The 26,122-nt window shown below is 32.7% G+C and overlaps 1 protein-coding gene across 2 annotated transcripts in view; it reads left to right on the top strand.

The window, feature by feature from the left end:
* The window catches only part of TTC37 (tetratricopeptide repeat domain 37), a 91,296-nt gene that overhangs the window by 41,210 nt on the left and 23,964 nt on the right, over window positions 1-26,122 (top strand). For both annotated transcript variants that reach the window (XM_037801290.1, XM_037801289.1), the window contains exons 20-30: window positions 1,448-1,541; window positions 3,582-3,659; window positions 5,798-5,922; window positions 6,704-6,827; window positions 9,646-9,867; window positions 11,689-11,761; window positions 13,800-13,853; window positions 14,038-14,146; window positions 15,621-15,749; window positions 22,835-22,956; window positions 24,710-24,868. In XM_037801290.1, coding sequence (XP_037657218.1) covers window positions 1,448-1,541; window positions 3,582-3,659; window positions 5,798-5,922; window positions 6,704-6,827; window positions 9,646-9,867; window positions 11,689-11,761; window positions 13,800-13,853; window positions 14,038-14,146; window positions 15,621-15,749; window positions 22,835-22,956; window positions 24,710-24,868 — 1,289 coding nt within the window. The remainder of the gene's footprint in view (window positions 1-1,447; window positions 1,542-3,581; window positions 3,660-5,797; window positions 5,923-6,703; window positions 6,828-9,645; window positions 9,868-11,688; window positions 11,762-13,799; window positions 13,854-14,037; window positions 14,147-15,620; window positions 15,750-22,834; window positions 22,957-24,709; window positions 24,869-26,122) is intronic.

Here is a 26,122-nt window from a genome sequence, read left to right as displayed (position 1 = left end):
TCCAAATTAAATATTAAGTGTTTTTCAATAAATGAATTTGAAACATTTTTTTCCTCCAATGGCCAGGCAATCTACTTTTTAAACTTTAGTAAGGGCTTTGGAAGAATGGTGAAAATTGCATGTTACCTAATGATTCAAGACAAAAATGATATCCTAGGAGATTCCTTGCTGTAGTGGAAAGCATTTTGGAGCCCATGAGGCATGAACTGCTGCTGTTCTAGCTCTGCTGTTTATTTTTTTCTGCAGTTTTGGGCCAAATATTTTACCTCCCTTAACTTCTGTTTACTGCTTGGAAAGAGGAGATAATACCTGGGTTGAAGAGTTAGTTGTGAGAATTAAATGAGATAATATACATGAAGTGCCCAACAGTGCTTTTGATATCCCCCTTTCCCACTTGTTTTTACTTCATGGTATTGGAAGTATACGTTTAGGCTCATTATTTGGTGATTTTAGGGATTTTCTCAAGAATAACTTAGTTGATTTCCGAAGCTGATTGTCACATAAGATATGATTACACTGTACTTTGTTAAACAATTTAAGGGATTTGAAGGTTTCCCAATACTACTTTTAATTAGATCAAATGTGTTTCTCTTTCTCTGTTGTACCTTAGGAGATTTTTGAGTCTTTTGATTTTTAATTTCAAAATACATGAAATTTGTAATACATTGAAAATGCGCGAATCATCCTACTGAGTTAACTTTTTTTTTTTTAAAACACATAGAGATTGGAACAGAATCACCAAGAGAAATTGTTGCTAAATTTAATCACAGGAAAGCTTAAGTAATTAGCCAAAGATACGAATTTTCATATAAAACTCATGACTGGTTTTAACACAAACTATAGTTTTAAATTATTATACCTTTGGGAATAAACATGTTTAAACTTTAAAACATGAGTAGAAACCATATATAACTATTAAATATTATTCAGTAACTTAAAAGAGCTATAAAATAATTACTGGCATTTTGAAGTCAAGATAAAATCAGACCCACTGACAGTGTGATTGTGAAGACCTTGTGGATCACACCCCCTTTATCTAGTGTATGGATGAGTAGAAAAATGGGGATAAAAACTAAAGGACAAATGGGGTGGGATGGGGGGATGATTTGGGTGTTCTTTTTTCACTTTTATTTTTTATTCTTGTTCTGGTTCTTTCTGATGTAAGGAAAATGTTCAGAGATAGATTGTGGTGATGAATGCATAACTATGTTATCATACTGTGGACAGTGGAATGTATATCATGGATGATTGTATGGTGTGTGAATGTATTTCAATAAAACTGAATTTAATAAAAAAAAAAAAAAATCAGACCCATTGTCCTTAACAATGCCAGTCACCTTCGGAAGTAGTCTGGTTTTTAAGATATTGAAACATTGAAAATAAAACTAACATTTTATGAGTGCAACCAGTATCCACATGTAAAGTAAAAATATTTCTGAATTTCCAGAAAGAATTCAGAATCATGCTCCAGCTTTCACAATGTTGGGTTACTTAAATGAACATCTACAACTGAAAAAGGAAGCAGCAGATGCATACCAAAGGTAAACTATGCACTTAATTGAAGTTCTCAATTCTTATTTATCAGTTGAGATTTTTTATATAATTTCAGTCTTACGAAGAAGGTAATAAATAAATGTTCTGACTCTTTTCCTGATTTTTCATTATATGTATTACATCTACAAAGGTGACAAGTTTTCAGCTATATTTTGTTTTTTATTACTCAAACTAAAAAAAAAGGAAGGAAAAGAAATACATGTGTTTATTCAGAGAAGAAATGAGAATATTATGATGTATTTGCTTGGATTACTTTAATATTGGCTATATATTAATTCGTACAATAAATATTTGTTGAATTATTTTGTGCCAAACCATGTTCTTGGCACTAATAATTTAGCAACAAATTAAAACAGACATGGGCCCTGTTCTCATGGAATTGACATTCCAGGAGAGGGTGGGTGGAGGAGAACAGGATGAAGGACACATAATAAGCTAATAAAAACCTGAAGGAAAATCAAAGGATTTAAGAGCAGAGTGTGCAGGGGCAGGAAGTGACATTTTAGATAGGTTTAAGAGGGGTAGATTTACTAAGGAGGTGGTTGGGGCCTGAGATGAAGGAAGTGAGGCCACAAGGTATTTGGTTATCAGGGGAAGATCATTCCAGGTAGAACTACAAGAGCAATTGCTCTGAACCAAGAGTAGACTTGCATGTTTAAGAAACAAGAAAACCACTGTGCTGGATTGGAACTACCATCAGAAAGAGTGACAGGAAATGAAATCGACTTTTTTATTCAGTGCAAATTAATTGGTGAATAAGAAAATAACTCTTGATCCCATGAGAGTCTACTAGGTGAAAAGTTAGAAGATTTGATTGCTTAACTTCTGAGTCATATCATTGCCCCAAATCTAAGTAAATAAGATATTTATAAGAAGGTTTGTCAGGTAAAAAATATTTGCAGAATCCCAAATTCTTTGGCCTATCCCTTTATGGATTTATGTGCAGTTCAAAAGAATAATCACTAGATGGTACCGGAGGCTGTATAATCAAGAAGTTATTTTTCCAGGTATATATGGAGAGAGGTTTTTGGAAAACCACAATTTTATTTCTTTTAAACTGTATAAATATGGTAGAATACAAAAGTGAACAGGGTTTTTAAACAGAAAACTAGACAGCTTTAGGGTGTTTGCTCATTTTTTTTGTACATATTATTGTAATTGCAGATATTGTGACTATAACAGAGGTATATCTTTGACTTAAAATGGCAACTCCGCAGTCACTTGGATATGCACCACTCTTTCTTTACTGATCACCGCTGTTGTTTTCTGTTAAACAAGTATTTTTACTTGTGGTTAGGTATAAATCTAACCACAAAGTATATAGTCTTTAATCTCCAATCTTTTAGATTTCTCTAAAACATTTTTGTTTTCATGTAACATGAGGGGAATAAAAGACCTTTTCTTGTGTGTTTCTCTCTGGTTCATCCTGTTAAACAGAAAATAAAATAAAAAGAAAACAAAAACCTTACTAACTATCTAACTTCTTTCAGTTGTTAAGACATTTTCCTGCTTGCCCAAATTGAACTGAGCATGGGAAGGAAATATGGGCTTGTCTGCAGGGATTCCTATGGCTTTTTCCCTTTTTTTAAGCTCCATATTGCTTACATACTTTTCTGTATAAAACAGGCAGAGGTGTAGGAAAACACTCAGTTGCCTAGCTTCCTAATCCAAGCTACTAGTATATAAATATTTTTAAAGTGTTTTCCATATACATCAAAATTTAAAACAGTGACATGGTAGTTTCCCATCTGTAAATGAAAAGTTTTGGAATATTTAGAACTCAAATATGATAAATTATTTGGCTTAGTAAGAGGTTATTTTATTAAAGTAATTTTCTTGACAATCTAAATATATTTAAGTGCTTTTGTGGTACTAACTTAATAAAATATGACTAAATTCTTACAATTAGTATTAAAGAATTAGTTAAAATTCAGTGAAGAGGGAAAACAACATAGATTCAGCTAAGGAGGAAGATTAAAAGACTGCTATTACACATAGATAATTTTAAATACCTGTCCTTTTTTAAGGGCAATTTTGTTGTTACAGACTGCAGAAGACCAAGATACTCATAATGTTACAATGAGAAATTATGGCAGATTGTTATGGTAAGCTATTTTTTTCCCATTAATTCTGTTGTATTTTTTTGTTGATAGCTATGGCACTGGTAAGGTTGTGAACAGTTTCCAGAGGAGTAGGACATGTAGATGAGCAGGATGATGACATTCCCCCAGGATACGTAATACCCATAATATCAGGCTGTGTTAACAGTTTATTGTACCTCTAGCAATACCTAACCCTCAGTATGCTTTGTAAAGAGCAGGTTTAGGACTGATGGTTTGTGGACTGGACAAAAGAACATTTAAGAGAGAAGCAGTTGCTGTCTCTAATAGAAGAAGCCTAGTTAATTGGAATGGGAATTGGATTTATTCTGTTTTGCTGTTAGTCTTTTAAACTGGGGACGGGTGTTAGGGATCCAGGAACTCCTGTGGAATTGTACACAAAAATGTGTGTGTGTGTGTGTGTGTGTGTGTCTGACTCCAAAAAACAAAAAAAATGGAAGAAAAGAGTAAAAGCCCAATTTTTTTTTTAGTGGATAGAACTAGAGCAGAGAATATAAGTGTTATGAGAGGAAGGTTTTGGCTCAAGTTAAGGAAGGGTTCCTAAAGTTGAGAGGTGCCTCCAGATTGAATGGTTCAGCATGAAACACGTTATGAGAACTATAGTTTGATGTTTTAGGATTAGTGCCTGCATCCTTTAAGGAGTTTCATAGTTGATATATGAAATAGACAGTTCTTTTCTTTTGTAACCATGCAGTGGAATTACATCCATAGACAGGAGAATTTTACTATTCTGAATGTCTCCTTTCAATTCTTTGATACACTTTATTTTGGAATTGGTAGAATTGTCACTTCCAAGATTTTGTCAGAGCAGAGGATAGATATGTTGTAAGAAAGTGTAAGGAAAAAGTATCTCTCCTTAGTTTTGATGTTTCATTTAATGTAAATAAGTATTTCAGAAGAAAATTTATATCTTCCATTGAAAATTCATCCATTTTCTTTTTCATTTATTTTGTTTTTATTATGAAGTGTTTCAAACATGTGAACATGCAGTAAGTTATAAAGTATAGAGCATGGTTTAATGAATACTCGTTTACACTCAAATGTAACAGACCTTAACATTTTGTCAATTTGTTTCAGACTTCTTTTTCAGACAAAAAGTTACAGATAAAGTTGAAGCCCCTTTGTACCCTTTGTAGTCTCATTCTTCTTTCCTGGAAGTAATCACATCTTCAAGATAGTGTGCATTGAAAACAAATACTTATAATATACATGTATATACCTATAAAAAATCTAAAGTAGCTCTCTTTCCTTCATCAAAATATTTCTCAAAATTAGTTTATTGATTTTATAAATCCCCTTATTTTTATAAAACTAATTTTGTATGCAAAAGGCTATCTGTGTTTTTAGACCCAACCCAAAGATAAAAAAGGTTATATGAAAAGATTTCCAATAACATTAAAAATAGAAACAGATTTGGATTGTAGTGATGGATACTGGAAATAAGCATTTCAAAGATACAATGTTTCTATTCCAAGTGATGGCAGCCAAGCTTATACAACTTTTCATTTTTAAACAAGTAAAACAAGTTATTTTCTGCCATTAGACAGTGTTATACTTCACTATCATTTATAACAATTGATATTTTTCTTCCTACTAATCACAGAAAAGCTTATATACATTTTTGTTTGTGGAATTTTATTATGTCTATATGCCCTCCAAAAATTGGTTCTGACTAGGTATTTCATGACTTGTTAAGCTTGTCAAGGATGCTAGAACCATATGCACAGAGTAGTATTTAAATTATGTATTAAGCTTAAAAATTACAGAGTTTTGTTTAAAAATCAACTTGAAATGATTTTTATAACTTGGGATTTTAATTAAGTTTGTTTAAAAAAAGACACTATAATTTAGCAGAACTAATAATTTTCACACTTAATTTAGAAGAAGCAAAGTGTGAAGTTAAATCCTTCTAGTACATCCTATTTGAAATAAGTGATATGCCTTCTATTTTAATTTTAAGTCTTTGCTACAGCTTTAACACTAATAGATTATAGTTTACTGAGTTGCCACTGTAAAAAAAGTTAACTTATTAACAGATCCTTAGTATAATAATTTCTCCATATTTTGATGATGCAAGCCAAATTATTTTTGATATTAAAAGTATGTCATGTTTTGCTTCTTAGTTCCATTGGTGAATATGATAAGGCAATCCAGGCTTTTAAGTCAACACCTCTTAAAGAGTTGGAAGACATCATAGGTCTTGCATTGGCTTTATTTATGAAACGTCTCTATAAAGAGAGCAGCAAAGGTAAGTATATTCCTAGAAGCTGAAGGACATGCCTTACTTTTCCAGAGATGAGTAGAATTATTCAAGATGAGCTTACATGCAGAAAGATGTAATACTGAGATGGGAATTGGAGATTGCAATGTTTATTAAAAACTGTCTAGGAGCCAGGAATGATACTAGGCATGTTTTACTTGTTACCTAATTTAATATATCGTGATGATTCGTCCTTACAGCAGTGCTATGAGCTGAGTATTATCTTAATTGTAAATATGAGGAAACAGGCCCAAGATCGCTTATGGTAGATATCTGAGTTAGCATTGAAAGCAGGTTGTTACTATCTTACATTGCAACCATTGTTAATAATGGGAGATTTTAGTTTCTCCAAAATATGATAATTAAATGCATTTTCACAATATGGGCCCAGCTCATTGGAAGTATCTACACTACATAATGGATTCTGCACATGGGAATTTTGTGATACCTTAGGATGCAGGCCTCTACTTCTGGCCCAAGCTGACTTTTTTTGAAGATAGTGATTTTTTGAAGATAGTGGGATTCTGAAAGGTAAAATTTGGCAAATGTCACATAATAATCCTAATAATATCCTCAGAATCACCTTGTAATAGTTAAACCAAGTTAGATTATTATATAGCTTTATTCTATCCCCTTGAAAACAAGGTAACAATAAAATACTTCAGTTAGACCTTTCTGAAAAATAGGTTTAAGAAAGGAAAAGTCCTCCAAAAGTTTGTCATTCAGGATTGCTTTTACATTGTTTTTTGTTTCATATTCTTTATAACAGCCTATGAGAGAGCCTTATCTATTGTTGAATCAGAACAAGATAAAGCCCATATCTTGACAGCTCTGGCGATAACGGAGTATAAACAAGGAAAAATGGATGTAGCTAAGACATTGCTATTTAAATGGTATGTATAGTTGACATTGATGCTTAACATGACCAGGTACTCAGATATTTAAGTTAAAATTTGAAGCAATGTAAAATGAAATGCTTAATTTTTTTTTTTTTTTAAGTAAGAATTTTTTGGTCTGAACAAAAAGGATTGGGGTTTACCTGGTTCTGAACTGACAGTCACAGGTGGAGCTAGAGATCCTGGCTTAACTTTTAGCCATAGCTCTCCATTCCTTCAAAACCATCCTTTTTCTGTACTCTCTGTATATTATTTATTTTTTTTAAAGAGTATTTGATCACCTGATCTAGTAGGATCTTAAAATTTTAATGAAGGCCCTTGTGACTGGCCTGTTTCTTGGTGTCTTGGGTCACAAAGATGACTCTTTTTCCGTTAACTGATAAAATATAGTTCATTTAAAAGTGAGTCTTTAAAAGGAAAAAGAAACAAACAAACAAAAAACCCAATGTGACCTGTAACTATTTCTGTATTTTGGGAGTAATAAGATAATAGCCTATGATATTTGTGTTTATTTATGCAGTATTTTTGACTTCTTGAAGTTTTTTATTTTTCCCCTGAGAAAGTTGATCTTAATTCCATCAAAAGGAAAAGATGATTAATATATTCAGTGGTTCTCAGTGAGGGTATGATTGACATTTTGAGTGGTACAAACCCTCATAGTATAGAATTGTCCCACCATTGCTGGAAGCTACAGATAACCCACCCATTAAATGCTAATAGCGTTCCTCAGTCATTGTGATAACCAAAAAAAATGTCTATGCCCTCGCCCCCATCTCCAGAAGCCCCCTGGAAGATGTGAGGAGAGAGATGATTAGGTAGTCCTATAGTAGTACTATAGGATAAGCTTTATATTTATTGATTCATTGCTTCTGTCCCATCCTGATTAAAGTCATTTCCTTTTATAAGGAAACATTTTTTTCTTCTCTTTGCTGTTTTCAGAATTTTTTAAAAATCACATCACTTTACATAGCTACATTCTTGTAACACGTATATACGGCTATACATAAAATGTTCAGAGAACCCAAATTTGTAAATTGGAAGGTGCTAAGAATCATAGATGCTCATTTACTACTGTAGTTATCAAGGGCCCGAAGTAACCTCAAATTAGATATAATTGGGTTAGATTAGTCTTGGGTTACTACTTAAAACTGTAACCAAAACCAGTTTGAACATTGGTGGAAGTAGGGGGGAATATAATTTTATCTTTTTCCCCTTCTCCTGTAAGAAGGAAAGTCTTTGCCTACTTATTTTATGCTGTTGGATCTAGTGCTAGTTATTTTATCTGATTTGTGTTTCTTTCCTTCTAGTTTTTAATTCTCTGCACATCATTTTCAAGTTTAACACTCCCTACCCCTGCCCTTTGACATTCTTTTCTTTGACTTCCTTTCTATGAAAAGTCATTGTTACTTATTCTTTTGTGCTCTTGTTTGGCATTCATAGGTAGGGAGCTAAGCATTGTCCTAGGCTCTTATTGAAGGGGAATAGGAGTACATTCAGTATATAAAGGGAAAAAAAATCTGGTTACCAACTTCATAAATTTATGATATTAAATAGCCACATGTAAAATCCCTAGAACATGTACAAGACAACATGCAGGTATTGAGCATTCAGTATTTTTGCTTAATATTGGGAAGTAGTCAATGTAGTCATAATTTAGATTTTGTAATTAATAAGTATTAAAGTACAATTGTTTTCTCTATTGAGCTAAGGCATAAATTGGAATTTATTCCTTTGCTATCAGTGTTGGAGTTTATATTACAGTATTTGCTTTTTTGCATTCTTAGTTGTACTGACTTAACAATGTGGTTATGTGTAATGATTGAAGTGACTGGCTAATTAACATTGTTCCATGTTTGGGCTCCTACATCTATCAACTCTTACAGTGAGAAGAGTTACTATGGATGCTTTAAGTAAACTGTTTACTACAGAGCTGCCTATGGAAATTCATGATTTCATAACTGCTTGTCAAAATTAAGTGCAAAATACTTTGTTTTCCCTTTCCAAAAAATAGTAGAAAGACATAGTGGTGGGTATATGATATTTTGTAATGTTATAACTATTTCTATTAAATGTTAATGTATTTTGTTTAAAAAGTTTTTAAAAAAATTCCTTTGTTTTATTACAGTACAGAATTCATAATAATTATTAGAAATATTAGTAAGTTTTGTAGAACTTGGGTTTTCTTTCTTTAAATTAATACAAATTCTTAAATATGTTCGACTTTTACCTCTATAGGGCTAAATCACATTTCATATTTGAAAGAGAAAAAAATACTGGATGGCTCCAAATAAAATGTAAATTCTTTTCACCTAGGTTATGATGAATATAGATACAATTTGTACTTACTACATGAAGTGCTGGTTTTAATACCACAGAGCAAATAGGACAAAATTTTCTCAGAATGATAAAATCAGATCTTTCTTTGTGGACATTCTTCTCTTTATTATACATACCTTTTAGGATTTTATTGAAACTCAACATTTTAGCAAAATTACTGTAATTATTTAACTAGAACTGAGATCAAAAGAGGCTGATTTATATTTGTTTTTAAATCTTAAATATAATCACCAGAAAAGAAATTTTGCTATTTCTCTGTGAAAGGCTATTGGTATTTTTAACAGCTTCACACAATCAAGGAAATTGTTGTCCCTAGAAGCCAGGAAATTTACTTTTATATTAATTTTTAAAGCTGGGTTTAGTTTGATGAGTCTGAGCAAATTGCTTTTTGTACTAAAGGTTAAATATGTTTTAATAGTTACAGATAAAGGCTACTGTATTCATGGCTAACAAGCAATTAAAAAATATACATTTGCAGTTCTATCTTAAAGAAACCAACCACAGAAAGTCTTCAAGCCTTGTGTGCTCTGGGATTGGCAATGCAGGATGCTACACTGTCAAAAGCAGCACTTAATGAACTACTGAAGCACATCAAACAAAAAGAAAATGATTACCAGAGGTGCCTTCTTACTTCAGCTATTTATGCACTCCAAGGCCACAGTATGGCAGTGCAGAGACAAGCATCCAAAGCTGTTCACAGGTAAATCCTGTTCTTGTGAATTTGGGGCCTAATTATATTTAATGTGGTGTGTCTTGACATGTGGATTTTATTAAGAATATAAAATGAGGTAAGCATATATATTTGGGAACCAAATTGTGGTTTTCAGAAAGTGTACTTAGGACCAGGTAACTGACTGTATATGTGCTATTTCACCCAAAGGGTATTTTAAAATTCAGTTGATAAAAAAATAAAGAACTCATCCTTCTTAAGTTAAGGTCCAAACCACACTTTAGTATAAAAGGCCTTACAGATTCTCAAGTTTGTAATATTGTCAGTAGGCTATGGGATAACTGTCCAGGTTGATGATTTTAGGAATGTTTTGTAACATTAAAAATATTAATGTCTTCAAAATTTGGAAAACATAAAGTTATCACTACCAACAGTGATTAATTGTTTAATTTAGCAGTAAAATATTGTATCTATGGTTGTTTTCCTTCTATAGTTCATTTTATTAACAATCTCCACCTATTATATTTAAAAATTGTTTCTTTACTATAAATCTTATTCCTTATGATATTCTTTCCATTGGAAATAATTCTCCATTTGTATGGTATATTTTTTTAATTAAATTCAGTTTTATTGAAATATATTCACATACCATACAGTCATCCATGGTGTACAATCAACTGTTCACAGTATGATCATATAATTATGCATTTATCACCACAGTCTGTTTCTGAACATTTTCCTTACATCAAAAAGAACCAGAGCAAGAATAAAAAGTAAAAGTGAAAAAAGAACACCCAAATCATCCCCCCATCCCACCCCATTTGTCCTTTAGTTTGTATCCCCATTTTTCTACTCATCCATTCACTAGATGAAGGGGGTGTGATCCACAACGTCTTCGCAATCACACTGTCACCCCTTGTAATCTACATTATTATATAATTGTCTTCAGGAGTCCAGACTGCTGGGTTGGAGTTTGGTAGTTTCAGGTATTTACTTCTAGCTATTCCAATACATTAAAACCTAAGAGGTGTTATCTATATAGTGCATAAGATTGTCCACCAGAGTGACCTCTCGACTCCCTTTGAAATCTCTCAGCCACTGAAACTATTTCATGTCATTTTGCATCCCCGTTTTGGTCAAGAAGATATTCTCAATCCCACAATGCCGGGTCCAGATTCATCCCCGGGAGTCATATCCTGCGTTGCCAGGGAGATTTATACCCCTGGGAGTTGGGTCCCACATAGCAGTGAGGTGGCTCAGTTAGAGAGAGAGAGAGGGCACATCTGAGCACAAAGAGGTAACTCAGGGGGAGACTCTTAGGCACAATTATATGCAAGTTTAGCTTCTCCTTTGCAGTAATGAGCTTCATAAGGGCAAGTCCCATGATGGAGGGCTCAGCACATCAAACCACCAGTCCTATGTTTGTGACAACATCAACATCAGTCCGAGCGAGGAAGTCCAACACTTCCGCACTTTCCCCCAGCTCCTCGGGGGTGGGGTGGGGTGTGTACGGTATTATTTATTATATAATTTTTAATCTTTTTGTATTTTCTTTGAATATAACATATTAAATTTCTTTAACCTTTCTTTTGTCTCATGACTTTGGAATCATCACGTTGCTGAATTTTCCTTCTTACTTTAATAAGGACTATTGGTGTATATTGGAGATATAAAGTATGTTTTCTAAAAATTAAGATCCTAGCAATCAAACATGGACAATTAATATGAACTTGTTGCAGATGTCTGGAAGGTTTTAAACTTAGGCACTGAATAAAATGTTGGTTGCTTGTAATTTTTTGTTGTTAAAGTAACTCCTGTTTCTAAGCACACTACTTTTGATGATCTCTGTAGTAACCCAGCTGACCCTGCTCTGTGGTCTCTTTTGTCCCGAGTGGTTGCTCAGTATGCTCAACGAAATGCAAAGGTGAGTTACATCCTAAATTCTGGCAGAACAATAAAATAACTCTTGATGTGGTAAATTATGTAATTTTAAAATTGTATGTTAGCATTATTGTATTAGTCAGGGTTAAGTAGTCTGTTAACTTCCATGACTAATATGTCCTTTCGTAGTTCACTTAACCACTTGGTAAACATAATGGTAAGGGCTTATATGTTTTGAACATCTATTAATTCTAGTGTCTGAAATTTTTGTGGGTCTGTTTGTAATTTCTACTGCTTTTCATTCGTGGTGGCTTTATTTCCTTATCTTGATTGTGTGTTCTTGAAAAATTATTTGTAGGATTTATTTAAGGCCTAGATTGAGGTACATTTCTTGAGATAGAAATGTGCTTACTTCTTCCAGGTGCTAGGGGGCACTTCCAATCTAGGACCACTTTAAACAAGGTTTAGAACTTGAGGTTTCTGGATCAACCATGCTATTATGTGTCTGGATTGGAAGGTCATTTGAGACATGGTTTACTTCTGATTCACCTTTAATCTGAAGGTGTAGTCCTTTAATAGGTCCTTTAATAAGTCTCAGTTTATTGTGAGGTGGGTTTCCTAAGCATCCTTCTGTGAGCCCTAAACTTTAATTTCCATCCCACTAGCCCATGAGCCTTTCAAAATAAAGATTCAAATTTGTTAGGATCTGCAAATAGCAGAAGTGGCTTCCCTGTTACCATACCTTGCTGGATTCCAATTTTTCCATTTACTTTGGCCTAAGTCCTTATGATCCGATCAGTTGCTTAGTACTTTTAATATGTTTTCTGTATTTTGCTCCAGTGCTTCTCAAACTTTAATGTGCAAATAAATCACCTGTTGATCTTGTCAAAATGTAGATTCTAATTCAATAGGGCTAGGGCCCAATATTCTGCGTTTCTAATAACCTCCCAGGGAATGTCAGTACTGCTGGTAAACAGTCGCAGTTTGAGTAGCAAGGTTTTATCCCATATTTTTAGTTATTTTCAGTGGGTAGGTTGGCTCAAATAATCCAGAAAACCATCATTACTAGGCACTGGAATAAAGTGCTTGCTACTGTGCTAAGCATTTTTATATATTTTTGTTATTTAATCCCAACAACCATATGAGGTAGCTGCAATTCTTGTCCATTTTGTAGATGGGGAAACTAAGACAGAGAGGTTAAGTAACTAGTATAAAAAAAAAAAAATCACAGTAATTGTGGTACTGAGATTCAATCCCAGATCTTGCTCCCAAATCGTCCTTCTACTCTGCTGTGTTGCCTTTCTTCTGTCTAATCCATCATCTGTTTACTTTATATTGACATATTGTTTAAAAACTTATTTCTGGTTTTTAGCATTCTTTACATGCTAAATACTTTTGAAAACATTTCTGATATACTTCTGATATAAAATGAGCATAGTATACTTCTGATATAAAATTAAATCATTCTTATGATTTGCTTTCATTGCTAGAAATGTCTAATTTAATTTTAAAAAATTATAGACTGCAAATTTGCCTTTTGAAGACTCTATGGTACTACATTTGTTTTTCTATTTTTAGTGTTGAGTTGATAATTGAAGCAATAATGAGCTTCATGGTGATCTCAACTTTATTCATTTCTATGGACTTCAGAAATTTTAAATGCTATGTATTTTCATGGAGTAAAACCATATTAGGTTACCTTATAATCAGTTTTGTGAAACCATATTAGGTTACCTTATAATCAGTTTTGTGATTTCTCTCTTGCTCTCTTTCTTTCTTTCACAATCTCTCTTATATAGTTAAAATGTATACATTTGTTTGATACCAGTGTAAAGTTATGGAACTTTTGGGCCTTTGTGAATATCTAAAAGAGGATAGTTGAAATGACCGTAGTAGAAAAGATATCCCTTCACTACAGTATTAAACTACTCTTTTTAAATAATAAAATAAGTTGATACTTAAGGAATTTGGAAGTGGTGGATGTGATAAAACTGAATCTTTCATATGATTTTTTTCACTTAATTTTTACTGTTTTGTGAAAGTGTTTGCATTGTCTAAATAATCAATATTTTCTGTTATAGGGAGGTGCTGTAGCAGGAAATGTGGCTCATATTCTGGACTCAAATCATGGAAAGGTTAGTTTGCCCCAGTAACAGGAAATATTCAACTTTATAAATAATATTGATGAAATAATAAAATTATTTTTCTTCATAGCTTTAAGGTTTATATCATATCATCAAACAGTGCTTTCAGTTACTTTGGAAGACAGGGAGCAATAAAGAGAATTGATCAACACACTTCTTTTCTTTTATGTAAAAGGCGTTACTGTACACTGCAGTAAATCAGTTGGCCATGGGAAGCAGTTCAGCAGAAGATGAAAAAAATACTGCCCTAAAGACCATTCAGAAGGCAGCACTCATTTCTCCAGGTGAATATAATTGAGATTCTATTAATTGCACATTTGTGAATTACAAGGGTGAAGTTTGTTTTTCCATGAAATAAGCCCAAAAGGGAATTTTAAGAAAACATTTTAAGATTTTACATATTATTTGATTATCTGCATTTGACTGCTTATAATTAAGAGATAATCAATTATTGAAGCAGGCCTCAAGAAATGTCTTCTTAAATATACTTTAATATGTTATTGAAAATCTGAATTGTATGTTTTCAAGAGAGTTTTATTTCAGTTTCCCATCATTCTGGTTAAATAAGGTTTACCTAAAGCTATTAAGTTATGTAATAAACATGTTTAGTTATTTGTGTTTGTGGTTAGCTCCTTGTAGGGAGGGGACAGAGATGCCAAGGTCATGACTTCACTTGAGCTAGCTCCTCTTAGTTCTAATCAGCTGTGTCATATGTATGGCATTGATCACAAAGGGTACGGAGGAGTAGCATGCCTGAATTAGCATTATATCCCTTACCACTACTGGTAAAATGCCTTAGAGAACTAGAATGTCTGGCAGTGTAGGGTTATAGAGTATGTTATTATCTTTTTAAAAAATGAAAGATGGCATTAAACAATTTATTCCCACAGAGTACTTCAGATATTTGTTAGAATACTTTTGCTTTTGACCAATGACTATTGGGAAATGACTAGAACAAAAAAACAGGTTCAATTCTATTTTCACAATAAATTCTAAAGACCCAAATTAAACTGCAAAATATCTAACATTTCAGGGGTTATTTTATAAAATAAGTAAACAGACCAATAGCCTATTGTTTATCTTTTCATTACTTTTTGAAATAGAGCAAAAAGAGACCCTAAAAGAGGAGTTTGTCTAGGTAATACAATGGGTAAGTTCCTGATCTTTTGGAAGTATTTTCAAGCAAATACTAGATAGAATTACTCTCAAGGATTCTTACTGTGGATCCAGAATGATATAAGATTTATTAGCCTTTGATTATATAAGTAGCATAAACTTGGGAAAGGCTAAGTTTGCCTAGACAAAATCCTCTCTAATGATCTTTGATTTTCCCTTATAGTCTAGAGAAATACATATTCAAGGAAGCATAGTTATCAGATAAGATGCTCTAAAACAGGGACTGAGTGATGAAGTTAAGTGCCTGTTTGAGACTTTTCCTTGTAGCCCAGTGAAAGTGAATATAATTGACCTTTCTACAATAGCACAGTACTCTATGCAACAAAACTAACTAGCCACGGAACAAGAGCTTAATATAATTTTCAACCTCTGATGTGTTTGGAAAAAATGACAAATCTTGAAGGATGAATATAATAAAATATCCTCTGAAAACAAATATGATTTAGATTTCCTTTAAGAAAGTGAAATTTTGCTCAACATTTCTGGAGAAACACCTTTTTTCTTTTAATTTGTATACTCTTACTCTTGGTTTTGATAGTTTTTCAACAATGTGTAGCTATTAAATGTATTTCCTGTGTTTAGGTGATCCTGCTGTCTGGGCTGGGCTAATGGCGGCATGTCATGCTGATGATAAACTAGCTGTAGTGAACAATACTCAGCCAAAGAGGATGGATTTATACTTGGCACTATTATCTACTGTTTCTGCTTCAAGTAAGTTTAAGAAATCATTTTATACATGATTTAATTCAAGATTCTTAAATGTTTAGATCAAGAGGATAAACCGTCTCAGCATATATTGTTATAGAAAAATGCATTCATTTAAGAATCCATAGGTATAATAGCTATGCAGAAATGTGATGGGCATGTATATTTTCTTTTCTTCTATAGCTTGAAAGTTCATTATGTTTTGTCAGCTAAAATCTTTGTTTTGTAGAGTTTACCTGCTTTGAGTTTTGACCAATGTTTTAGGATAGATGCAACTAGGAAAGAGTCACTTACTGAAACCAGCACAGAAATTGTCCTGTGATGCTTCCTGGGAATGTTGCCCAAAGAAGGCAGTTAATACAGTCAGATTCAGTTAACATTGTTCTATAAATCTATAGATCTCTTCGTTGAAAATTTGACCTACACTTAGCATCAAAAATAGATTAACCTACTTTTGTCTTAAGGCATTAGTTTTTCAATAAATTAATTTTAGGTTATCATTTTTTTTTATATAAATATAAAGCATCATTGCTGTCTGCCTTTATGGACTATCAGGGCAAATTAAGAAAAGCAGACCCTTTAACAGCAATATAAAACAGTTTTTTTGTAAGATTGGAATATTTCATTAAATGATAAATCAGAAATACCTAAAACAGTTATTTTTTAAACCCATGCTCTTCAAATTAAAAGGTAAAATTATTTTTGTACATTATAACTTTGTATTCCATCCTCGTTGTAAAGCTAAATGTTATTAGTTTATGTAGTCTTGTTTTCTTACAAAGGATTCTGTGCCATTTCTGGAAGGGATTAGACAACTTGAGTTATAGGCTTTCTGTCTAAGAAAATTTGGTGAACATTTATTTCAGTTCCCATAGTGGCTCCTTTTTAAAACAAAACAAAGGATATATAAGTGAGATAATAACAGTTCATGGTATTGTGTTTTGTCTTGAACACTACCCTCTCCAGTCTTTTCCCCCAGGCAAGTGGCCCTTTTACTTTAAATTCTTCCCTTTCTAGCTCTAGCCATCACTGCTAGAGCAATAAACCACTAAGTTCTTTGCTGCTCTGACACTCTAGAAGACTTGTAGTATGTTTTTCTTCTAAATTTCAATGAATTTCTAGACTTTACTTCCAGCTAAGATGGAGTGATGTGGAACATATTGACCCTTCTACACGAAACAACTAAAAAACAGGATAAAACACATGAAACAGTGGTTTTTCAGGCAATGAATGTCAGCCAGTGCAGGACAGCCTGAGAGAGAGGAAGCAGATGAAATGAGCCTTACCCTTACTGTGGCTTACTGCTTGGAGAGAATTTGCAGGCTATAGCTCAGGGTGGGGAAACCCAGTGGGACCAGGAATCTCCCTGAGTTGAGGAGATGAATTGGGTAATCCAGGGAAGACTGGGTGTCTTGAGCTCCCAGGGCAGAGTATCAGGCAAGGTATAGAGAGAGATCTTCAGAGATCTGCAGAGGGCTTCCCTAAATTCTTTAGCTCGGTAGTAACCAGCATGTGTGTGAGCCAACTACCTGAAGCTGGGAAAGACTTACCCAAAAGGAGCAGGGGGAATTGAATCTTTGAAATATACAGCAGGACCTGGGAATAGTTTGTGTTTCCATCAGCCAGATGGAAAAACCTTGTAATTCACAGAGCACTGAGTAAAATACTCAGGAGGGTATTGCCAAAAGGTATAGTAGACACAAATCAGACCTACACAAAAAGCTGTTGTGGTCTCACCGAATAAAGCTCAAAAGCAAACCTTGAAAAGGTCAAATTATTTCTAAGTAACTTAACTGCATCCAAGAACAAAACTCAAGAATATTCATAATAGAATACAAAAATATCTAGCATCTGGAAAGGTAAAATTCATAGTATCTTTTGCATCCAGTCAGAGTTTAACATGCCTGCAAAGAAGCAAGAAAATTCCTGCTTGAAGAGAATAAGGAGAAAAATCTATCAATAGAAACAAATCCAGAAATGACACATGACAGAAACCTCTTTAAAATATAATTTAAGCACTGAAACCAAATATAGTAACAGTGTATTGTGGCGCTTATAAGATATATAGAAGTAAAATATATGGCAGGAATAGGACAAAGACTGCAAGGGAAAAAGATGGAAGTATTCTGTTGTAAAGTTTTAAGTGAAGTGGTAAAATACTACTTAAAGAAAGACTGTGATAGTTTAAAGATGAATACTTGAAACCTTAAAGCAGCTGATAAAAAATTAAACAAAGAATTATAGCTAGCTAGTAAGCCATTAAAGTAGATAAAATGGAATCATAAAAAATAACCCAAAAGTAGGCAGGAAAAAGTAGAAAAGAAAGAACAGATAAGAGAACTAGAAAACAAGTAGTAGCTTGGTCAGTTTAAACCCAGCCACATCAATAGTCAAATTAAGTAAAATGCTAAAAGCATCCAAGTTAAAAGGCAGAGATTGTCATATTGGATTAAAAAAACAAAAAACCAGAAACTAACCATATGCTGCGTATGAGAAGCATACACACAAGAATTATATATATTTAAATAAAAAAGCACAAAGACTAAAAAGTAAAATGATCGAAAAAGAGACACTATTGCTGACACTATTCAAATGAAAGCTAGAGTGGCTATATCAATTTCAGTCAAATTATATTTCAGAGCAAAGAATATTGATAGAGATACAGAGGATGATTTCATAATGACAGATGATGAGTTCATCCAGATGGCACAGAAATACTAAACATTTATGCACAAAAAAACAAAGCTTCAATATACATGAACTATGTGTTGTGTTTCACAATAAAATAGGTAAAGAAATTAAAAATTAACCAAAATACATGAAGCAGAAACTGATAGCACTGAAAGGAGAGATGGACAAACTCACAATTATAGAGATTTCAACATTCCACTTTCCATAATTGATAGAACAATTGGACAGATAATTTGTAAGGATATGATAAAGGCTTCAACAACAACTATCAACTAAGTTATCCTAGTTCACATTTATAGACCCTTTCTTCTAACAGCATAATACACATTATTTTCAAGTGCACACAGACTGTGTACCCAAATATATCATATTCAGGGGCATAAACAAGTCTCAAATTTAAAGTATTCAAGTCATGCAAATTATGAAGATAATGGAATTGAGTTAGAATTCAGTAACAGAAAAATATCTGGACAATCCCCAAATATTAGGAAACTAAATGACACATTTCTAAAAATCCAGGTCAAAGAACAACTTAAAAGAGAAATTAGAAAATGCTTCAAACTGAGTGAATATTAAAATACAACATTTGATAATGTTGCAGTTGCTACAAAACCATCACTTAGAGGGACATTTAAAGCATTATATGCCTGTATCAGATGAAGAAAGGGCTCAAACTAAGGCCTCAGCATCTACCTTAAGAAACTAGAAAAAGAAAGAGAAAACTAAACTCAAAGTAATAAGAAGAAAAGAAATAATAAAGATGAAATCAGTGAAATGGAAAACAAAATCCACAGAGAAAATAAATGAAACCAAAAACTGGTCTTTGAGTGATCAATTTAATTGATAAACCTCTAGCCAGACTGACCAGGGGAAAGAGAAGACAGAGAATACCAGTATCAGGAATGAAATTCGGGAAGTCACAATAGATCCTACAAATATTAAAAGGCTAATAAGAGATTCTCATGAACAACTTTATGCCATTAAATTTGACGACTTAGATGAAATGGACAAATTCCTTAAAAGATAGAACTAGTAAAGCCTAGTAAAGCTCACTCAAGAAAAAGTAGATAATCCGAATAGCTTTATATCTATTCAAGCTATTGAATTTATAGTTAAAAACATTCCTGCAAAAACAACCACAACAACAACAAAAAAACCTCCAGGACTAGATGACTTCATTGATGAATTTTGCCATACATTTAAGGAATAAATAATACTAGTTCTACACAAACTCTTCCAGAATATTGAAGAGGTGGAAACAGTCGTTAACTTCATCTATAAGGCCAGCATTATTATTACCCTGACACCAAAACCAAGAAAAGAAAACTACAGAGCGGTATCACTCATGAATATAGATGCAGAGATTCATAATAAAATGTTAGCTTATCAAATCCAGCAACACATCAAAAAGATAGTTCTACCTCATGATCAAGTAAAGTTTATCAGAGGAATGGAATGTTGCTTTCAGATTTGATGATCAATGTAATTCACCATATTAGCAGACTTAATAAAATGGAAAAATATTTGATCAAAATTCAGCATCCATTTCAGAGAAAAACTTAATTTAGAAAACTAGGAACAGAAGGATTGTCAACTTGATCAAGGGCATCTATGAAAATATCATATTTAATGGTGAAAGACTGAATGCTTTCCCCCTAAGATCCAGAACAAAACAAGGATATTTGCTTTTATCATTTTTATTCAGCATTGTACTGGGGTTTTGCCAGTGCAGTAAGGCAAGAAAAAGAAATGAAAGGCATGCAAATTACAAAGGAAGAAGTAAAACCATCTTTATTTGAAGGCCACATGATCTATGTAGAGAATCCTACAGAATCTGTACAAACAATGGCTAAAACTAATTAGTGAGTTTAGCAAAGTTGTAGAATAAAAGGCCCAAATATAAAAATAATTGTATTACTATATATTAACAACAAACAATTGGAAATTGAAATTTTTAAAAGCACTATTTACAATAGCATCAAAAATTAGGAAATTTGACAAAGTGTGTAAGACATGTACACTAAAAAACTGCAAAATACCATTGAAAGAAATTATAGGAGACCTAAATAAATGGCATGATATATCAGAAGTCTCAAATATTGTTAAGATGTCAGGTTAAGATGTCAGTTCTCCCCAAATTGATCTAGTTATTGAATGTATCAACAATCAAAATCCTTATAAGCTTTTTTTTTTAATAGAAATTGACATGCTAATTTAAAGTTTATATAAAATGTAGAGGCCCTAGAATAGCCAAAACATGTTTGAAAAAGAACAAATTTGGAGGACTAATACTACTTGATTTCAAGACTTACTATAAAGCTTCAGTAATCAGCATAAGAATGGACAGATAGATAAATGTAAAAGAATGAAGAATCCAGAAATAGACCTACATGTATTGTGATGGTTAGGTTCATGTGTCAACTTGGCCAGGTGATGGTGCCCAGTTGTCTGGTCAAGCACATACTTGTCCTGACTGTTACTGCAAGGACATTTGTGGCTGGTTAATAAACCAGAAGGCTGGTTTATTAAATCGTCAATCAGCTGATTGCATCTGTGGCTGATTACATCTATGATCAACTAAAGGAGTGTCTTCCTCAAGGAGAGAACCCAGACAGTTGGATTTAATTCAATCAGCTGAAGATTTTTAAGGGAGAACAAAGAACTTTCATTTCTTCTTCAGCCAGCCAGCCTCTCCTGGGGTTAGTTCATAGAGGAACTTCATTGGAGTTGCCAGCTCACTGTCGGCCCTACAGAATTTGCACTTGTGTATCTCCACAGTTGTGTGAGACACTTTTATAAATCTCATATTTACAGATATCTCCTGTTGGTTCTGTTTCCATAGAGAACCCTGACTAATATACCTATATTGTCAATTGATTTTCGAAAAATGTGTCAAGGCAAGTCAACAGAAAAAATAATTTCAACAAATGGTGCTGGAAAAGTTGGATAGCCATATGTAGAAAAAAGAACCTTCACACCATATACAAAAACTCAAAATGGATCATAAACCTAAATTTAAAAACTAAAAATAGAAAATAGAAGAAAACCTAGGGGAAAATTTAGTTACCTTGGATTTGGCAGACATTTCCTAAATATGACACAACAAACCCACAAATTATAAAAGAAAAAAGCAATAAACTTGATCAGAAATTTAAAATTCTGCTTTTCAGAAGACATTGTTAAGAAAATGAAAATACCATATACAGAGTAGGAGGAAATATTTGCAAAACCTATATCTGACAAAGGACTTGTATCTAGAATATGAAAGAACTTTTATTACTCAATAGGAAGACAAGCAACCCAACAAAAAAGTGAGTAAATATTTGAACTGACACTTTGCTAAAGGAAATATGTGCATGGCAAATAAACACATGAAAAGATGCTCATCATCATTAGTCATTAGGGAAATGCAAATTAAAATCACAAGTGGTATATCAATAAACTCATATGAGAACTCTCATACACTGTTGATAAGGATATAAGATGGTTCAACCACTTTGGAAAAAGTTTGGAAGATACTTAAAAATTTAAAAGTTTAAAGTTAAAAAAATGACCCAGCTATTGCACTCCTAGGTATTTATCCAAGTGAAATGAAAGCAAATATCTGTAAAAAAAACTTGTAGCCGCATGTTCCTAACAAGTTTATTTATAATAGCTAAAACCTGGAAATATATCATCAATAGGTGATAAACAAATTATGGAATGTCCATAGCTATATAATACCACTAAACAATAAAATGGAAGGAACTTCTGATACATGCAGCGGTATCGATGAATCTCAAAGCTAAGTGAAAGATGCCAGATAAAAAAAGTATATATGATATTATTCCATTTATATAAAGGTTTAGAAAATGTGAGCCATTCTATTGTGACAGAAGACAGATTAATGGTTGCCTGGAGACAGAACATAAGGGGGATGGAGTGGGTTGGGAGCAGAAGTGATTACAGTGGGGCAGGAGGAAACTTCTGGTGATGATGAATATGTTCATTATCTTGATTGTAATGGTGATTCACAGATGTATACTTATGTCAAAACTCATCAAATTATACAGTTCACGTATGGTGCAGATACATTGCTTATTGTATACCAATTATATCTCAATAAGTCTTTAAATTTTTTTCAATGAATTCTTTTCAGTGTTACTGTAGATATAATGTTTTTTTTTATTTAAGTCACATGTATGTAAGGTCTTAAGTTATTCAACCACAAATATTCCTGCCATGAAACTTTTAAGAAACTTGCCTCATGTCAGAAGAGACTGGTAGCCCAGTGGTACATGTAATTTTTAAAAAATTGTGTATGCATGATCAATCTAACTATAATATTTCATAGCAACTAATTACTCTTATAAGAACAAATAAATTGTGAAAGAAAGTAACATTGACATTTTTGTTTATAGTTAAAGACAAAGAATTCCCTGAAAATTACAACAGATCTCTAGAGAGATGGTCTCTCTCCCAAGCTATCACTAGTCTAATAGACACTGGAAGAGTATCTGAAGCTGAAGCCCTCTGCACGAAGGTATTGTTATGGAGCTGGGTATTAAGATTCATGTATTCTTATCCAACTTGGAAAATAAGTTAAAAATTGGAGTGCTTGTTATTTAAAGAGCGTATGCTGATGATGGTGATGATGATAACAGCCAACAGTTATTGAGTACTTGATACTGGCCAGTCACGGTGTTTATCATTTTGTGTTTGAATTTCACAGCAATACTATAACGTAGATATTTATTATTCCTATTTTTATACATGAGAAAATGAAGGTTCAGAGAGGATAAATTAATTTGCACAAGAGTTCACAGCTAGAAATAGACCCAATTGCGATTTGAACTCACATTTGTTTGACTTTAGGGCCCAAGTTCTTAATGGATTTTGTTGTTGTTGTTACCATTGGAAGGCAGTATTTTATTCTGCTTTCTGGTTGCTCCCTTCAGAAGGCTACATTTTCCAGTGTCCCTTCAGTTTTTTAAAATTCTGTACTATTGAGAATGACTGTAGAGATTGTATAGGGTGACTAGAACTACTGACACCCAGTAATCAGTTCTCATATGCCAGGATTTTAGGGCTCTATGACTGTAGGATGTTTTTCCAATTCTTAGTTCCTTGCCTGACACATAGAAGGGGCTCAATAAATATTTATTGAATGAACAAATAAGTTTCATAAACCTATTCAGAAATACTTTAATGGGCATGGAGAGTTTTAAACATGACTTTTTCTTAAAACATGATGTTCCATCATGCTTACCTTAGATTGTTTTTTCTTCCTAGGAATGTATTTTGAAAGATCAGTATAAATTTTATAGAGAAAGAATAGAGCTTTGAAAATCCTTTGAGTTCTTGAGTTCTCTAGAGAGCAGAGTAATAAATTTTCACTTTTATTTCAGAAATTTCATCTGTGATAAGTTTGTGACAGGCTAGTATTATACATTGGGGGCTTAGTAAGCATAAATTGGTGGTTATTATGCTATCTTTGATAGAATAAGGGATACTTTTATGAACCTTTCCTCCTTATTTATTAGTTGTTACTTAGGAAAGCAATCGAGTACTTTTCAGAAATATAAGACGGAGCTAATGAATAAAAAATAGAAAACTATGTCATTGAGAGACAATGAATAAAGAAATAATTAAAACAAGAACTTTTCTAGAACTTCTTTTAGCTTCTTTCCTATATGTATGGAAGCATATACATATATATGTGTGTGTATATATATATACATATATATACACACACACACACAAATTATGTACGATACTGTAATAGCTTAGGGAAATGGGAAAATGGGTCAGCTCTCTTATTCCAAGTGCCTAAGAAATCTGTGCTGGGAAGAAGGACGTGTAATGAAATATCTTTGTTAAGAGGTTGAGAAAGGAAAAAAATATATACCTCTTTCCTTCTTCTGTAATAAAGTTTGTTCCAATAGGAAATAGTGGTAGCCTTCACTGTTAATTTTGTATTTTTGTAGTTAGTTCAGCTACATTTTTCAGAATCCCACACAAGAATAGAATAAACCAAAGGGACAGAGTAAATCTAAAACAAGTGACTTATAGACTATAATAATAATATTAATTTTAAAGTATATTTAAATGTAGAGTTTGATATTACCAAGATGTTCAGTGTTTTATTTATTCAGCTTTTACAGTTGTTTACTCTTTAATAATAAAAGGTTAATTTCAGAAAATTTTTTTCCAACATAGAAAATAGCTTAATTCCCTTTTACATTTAATGTTTAAGAACGTACTTGATGTGTTTCTATTTGGTATTTAATTTTTAGAATTTGAAAAGTAACCCTGATCAGCCAGCAGTTATTTTACTTTTGAGACAAGTTCAGTGTAAACCTCTCCTGCAGTCACAAAAACCTCTTCCAGAACCTGTACTTGAAGAGCTACAAAAAACAGTCATGTCCAACTCAGACTCTGTTTCAGCTTGGCAAGTAAGTTCTTTCTGTTCTTACATTAATTCTGAATTTAAATACTCCATCATTTTAGGTGAGATCAGGGGTATGCTCCATTTTTATTTGTTTTGCCTTTAAACTCACTATAAATTTCTCAATGTCAAGATATAAAGGGTATTGTTATTAGAGGAACTTGAATTCTAATTTAGAAGATTTCCTCAATTTAAAATAATGGTGAAAATACTGTCTTTTACATGGAATTGATGTAAGAAAGTTAAAGAAGTGTTGCAAACATTTTCTAATAAGAGTATCATAGTGGCATCTAACCTAAAAGGGATGTATTACATTTTTTCCTCGCTAGCTTTACAGGTAATTGATATCCAAAATTCTAATGGGTATTTGAGTGCTTTTAGAAACAGAATTGATGCCTCAGTATATAGATAGTCTGCCCTTTTAATCTGACTCTGGTTGTCTGATTGTCCACAATGACAAACACCCAGTGATTACTATGTGCTTTATTCTTATTAATATTAAAATACAAAAAGCATGTAATTACTTTATTCAGTTTGTTATATTTCTCTCTCAGCCTGAGAGAAACTATCAAAGGGGCTTTTTTATATAGATTTTATAGAAGCTTATTATTTTACAACCATTTTTTCTTTAGTCTGATCTTTCATTATATCAATGTTTTGATGTCATTGCTTAGAAAGGTTATCATATGGCATAAAATAGTTGGATTATACAAGCTGTCTTATTTTTACTGTAGAAAATATGGTACTTGTAGAAAAATGGTACTTTTTCCTCCTCTCTTAGCTTGTTTTCCATATATGATTAAGATATTTTAATTCTAAGGTCAACTGTATGTTGGTGATCTCGTATTCTTTATTAAGGGAAAAATACCTTGTCAAATTAAAAGATAATAATTGAAGGATAAATTGTATAGTAAGTAAGGTCTTAAGAGATAGTGTGTTTTCTTTTATAGTATGATAAAATTCACAAAGAATAAAGTGCCTCAATCCTAAAAGTACCACTCATTAAATTTTTACATTTGTATATTTCTGCTTAACCATCACCCATATCAAGATACAGAACATTTCCAGCCACCTAGCTGCCTATCCCTTGCCTGCTCCAATTGATCTCTCCTCCACCCTGCCCCTGACCACAAGAAAAAAAGGGAACCACAATTCTGACTTCTATCACTTCTATTTAGTTTTACCTATTTTTGAAACTTCATATGAATGGAGCACTCTTTTGTATCTGACTTATCTCTCAACATTATGCTGTGATATTCAA

The sequence above is a fragment of the Choloepus didactylus genome, chromosome 13 (genome assembly GCF_015220235.1).
Source record: "Choloepus didactylus isolate mChoDid1 chromosome 13, mChoDid1.pri, whole genome shotgun sequence".
NCBI lineage: Eukaryota > Metazoa > Chordata > Mammalia > Pilosa > Megalonychidae > Choloepus > Choloepus didactylus.
Note: the sequence above shows the minus strand (reverse complement) of the source record. Positions and strands in the feature narration are given on the sequence as shown.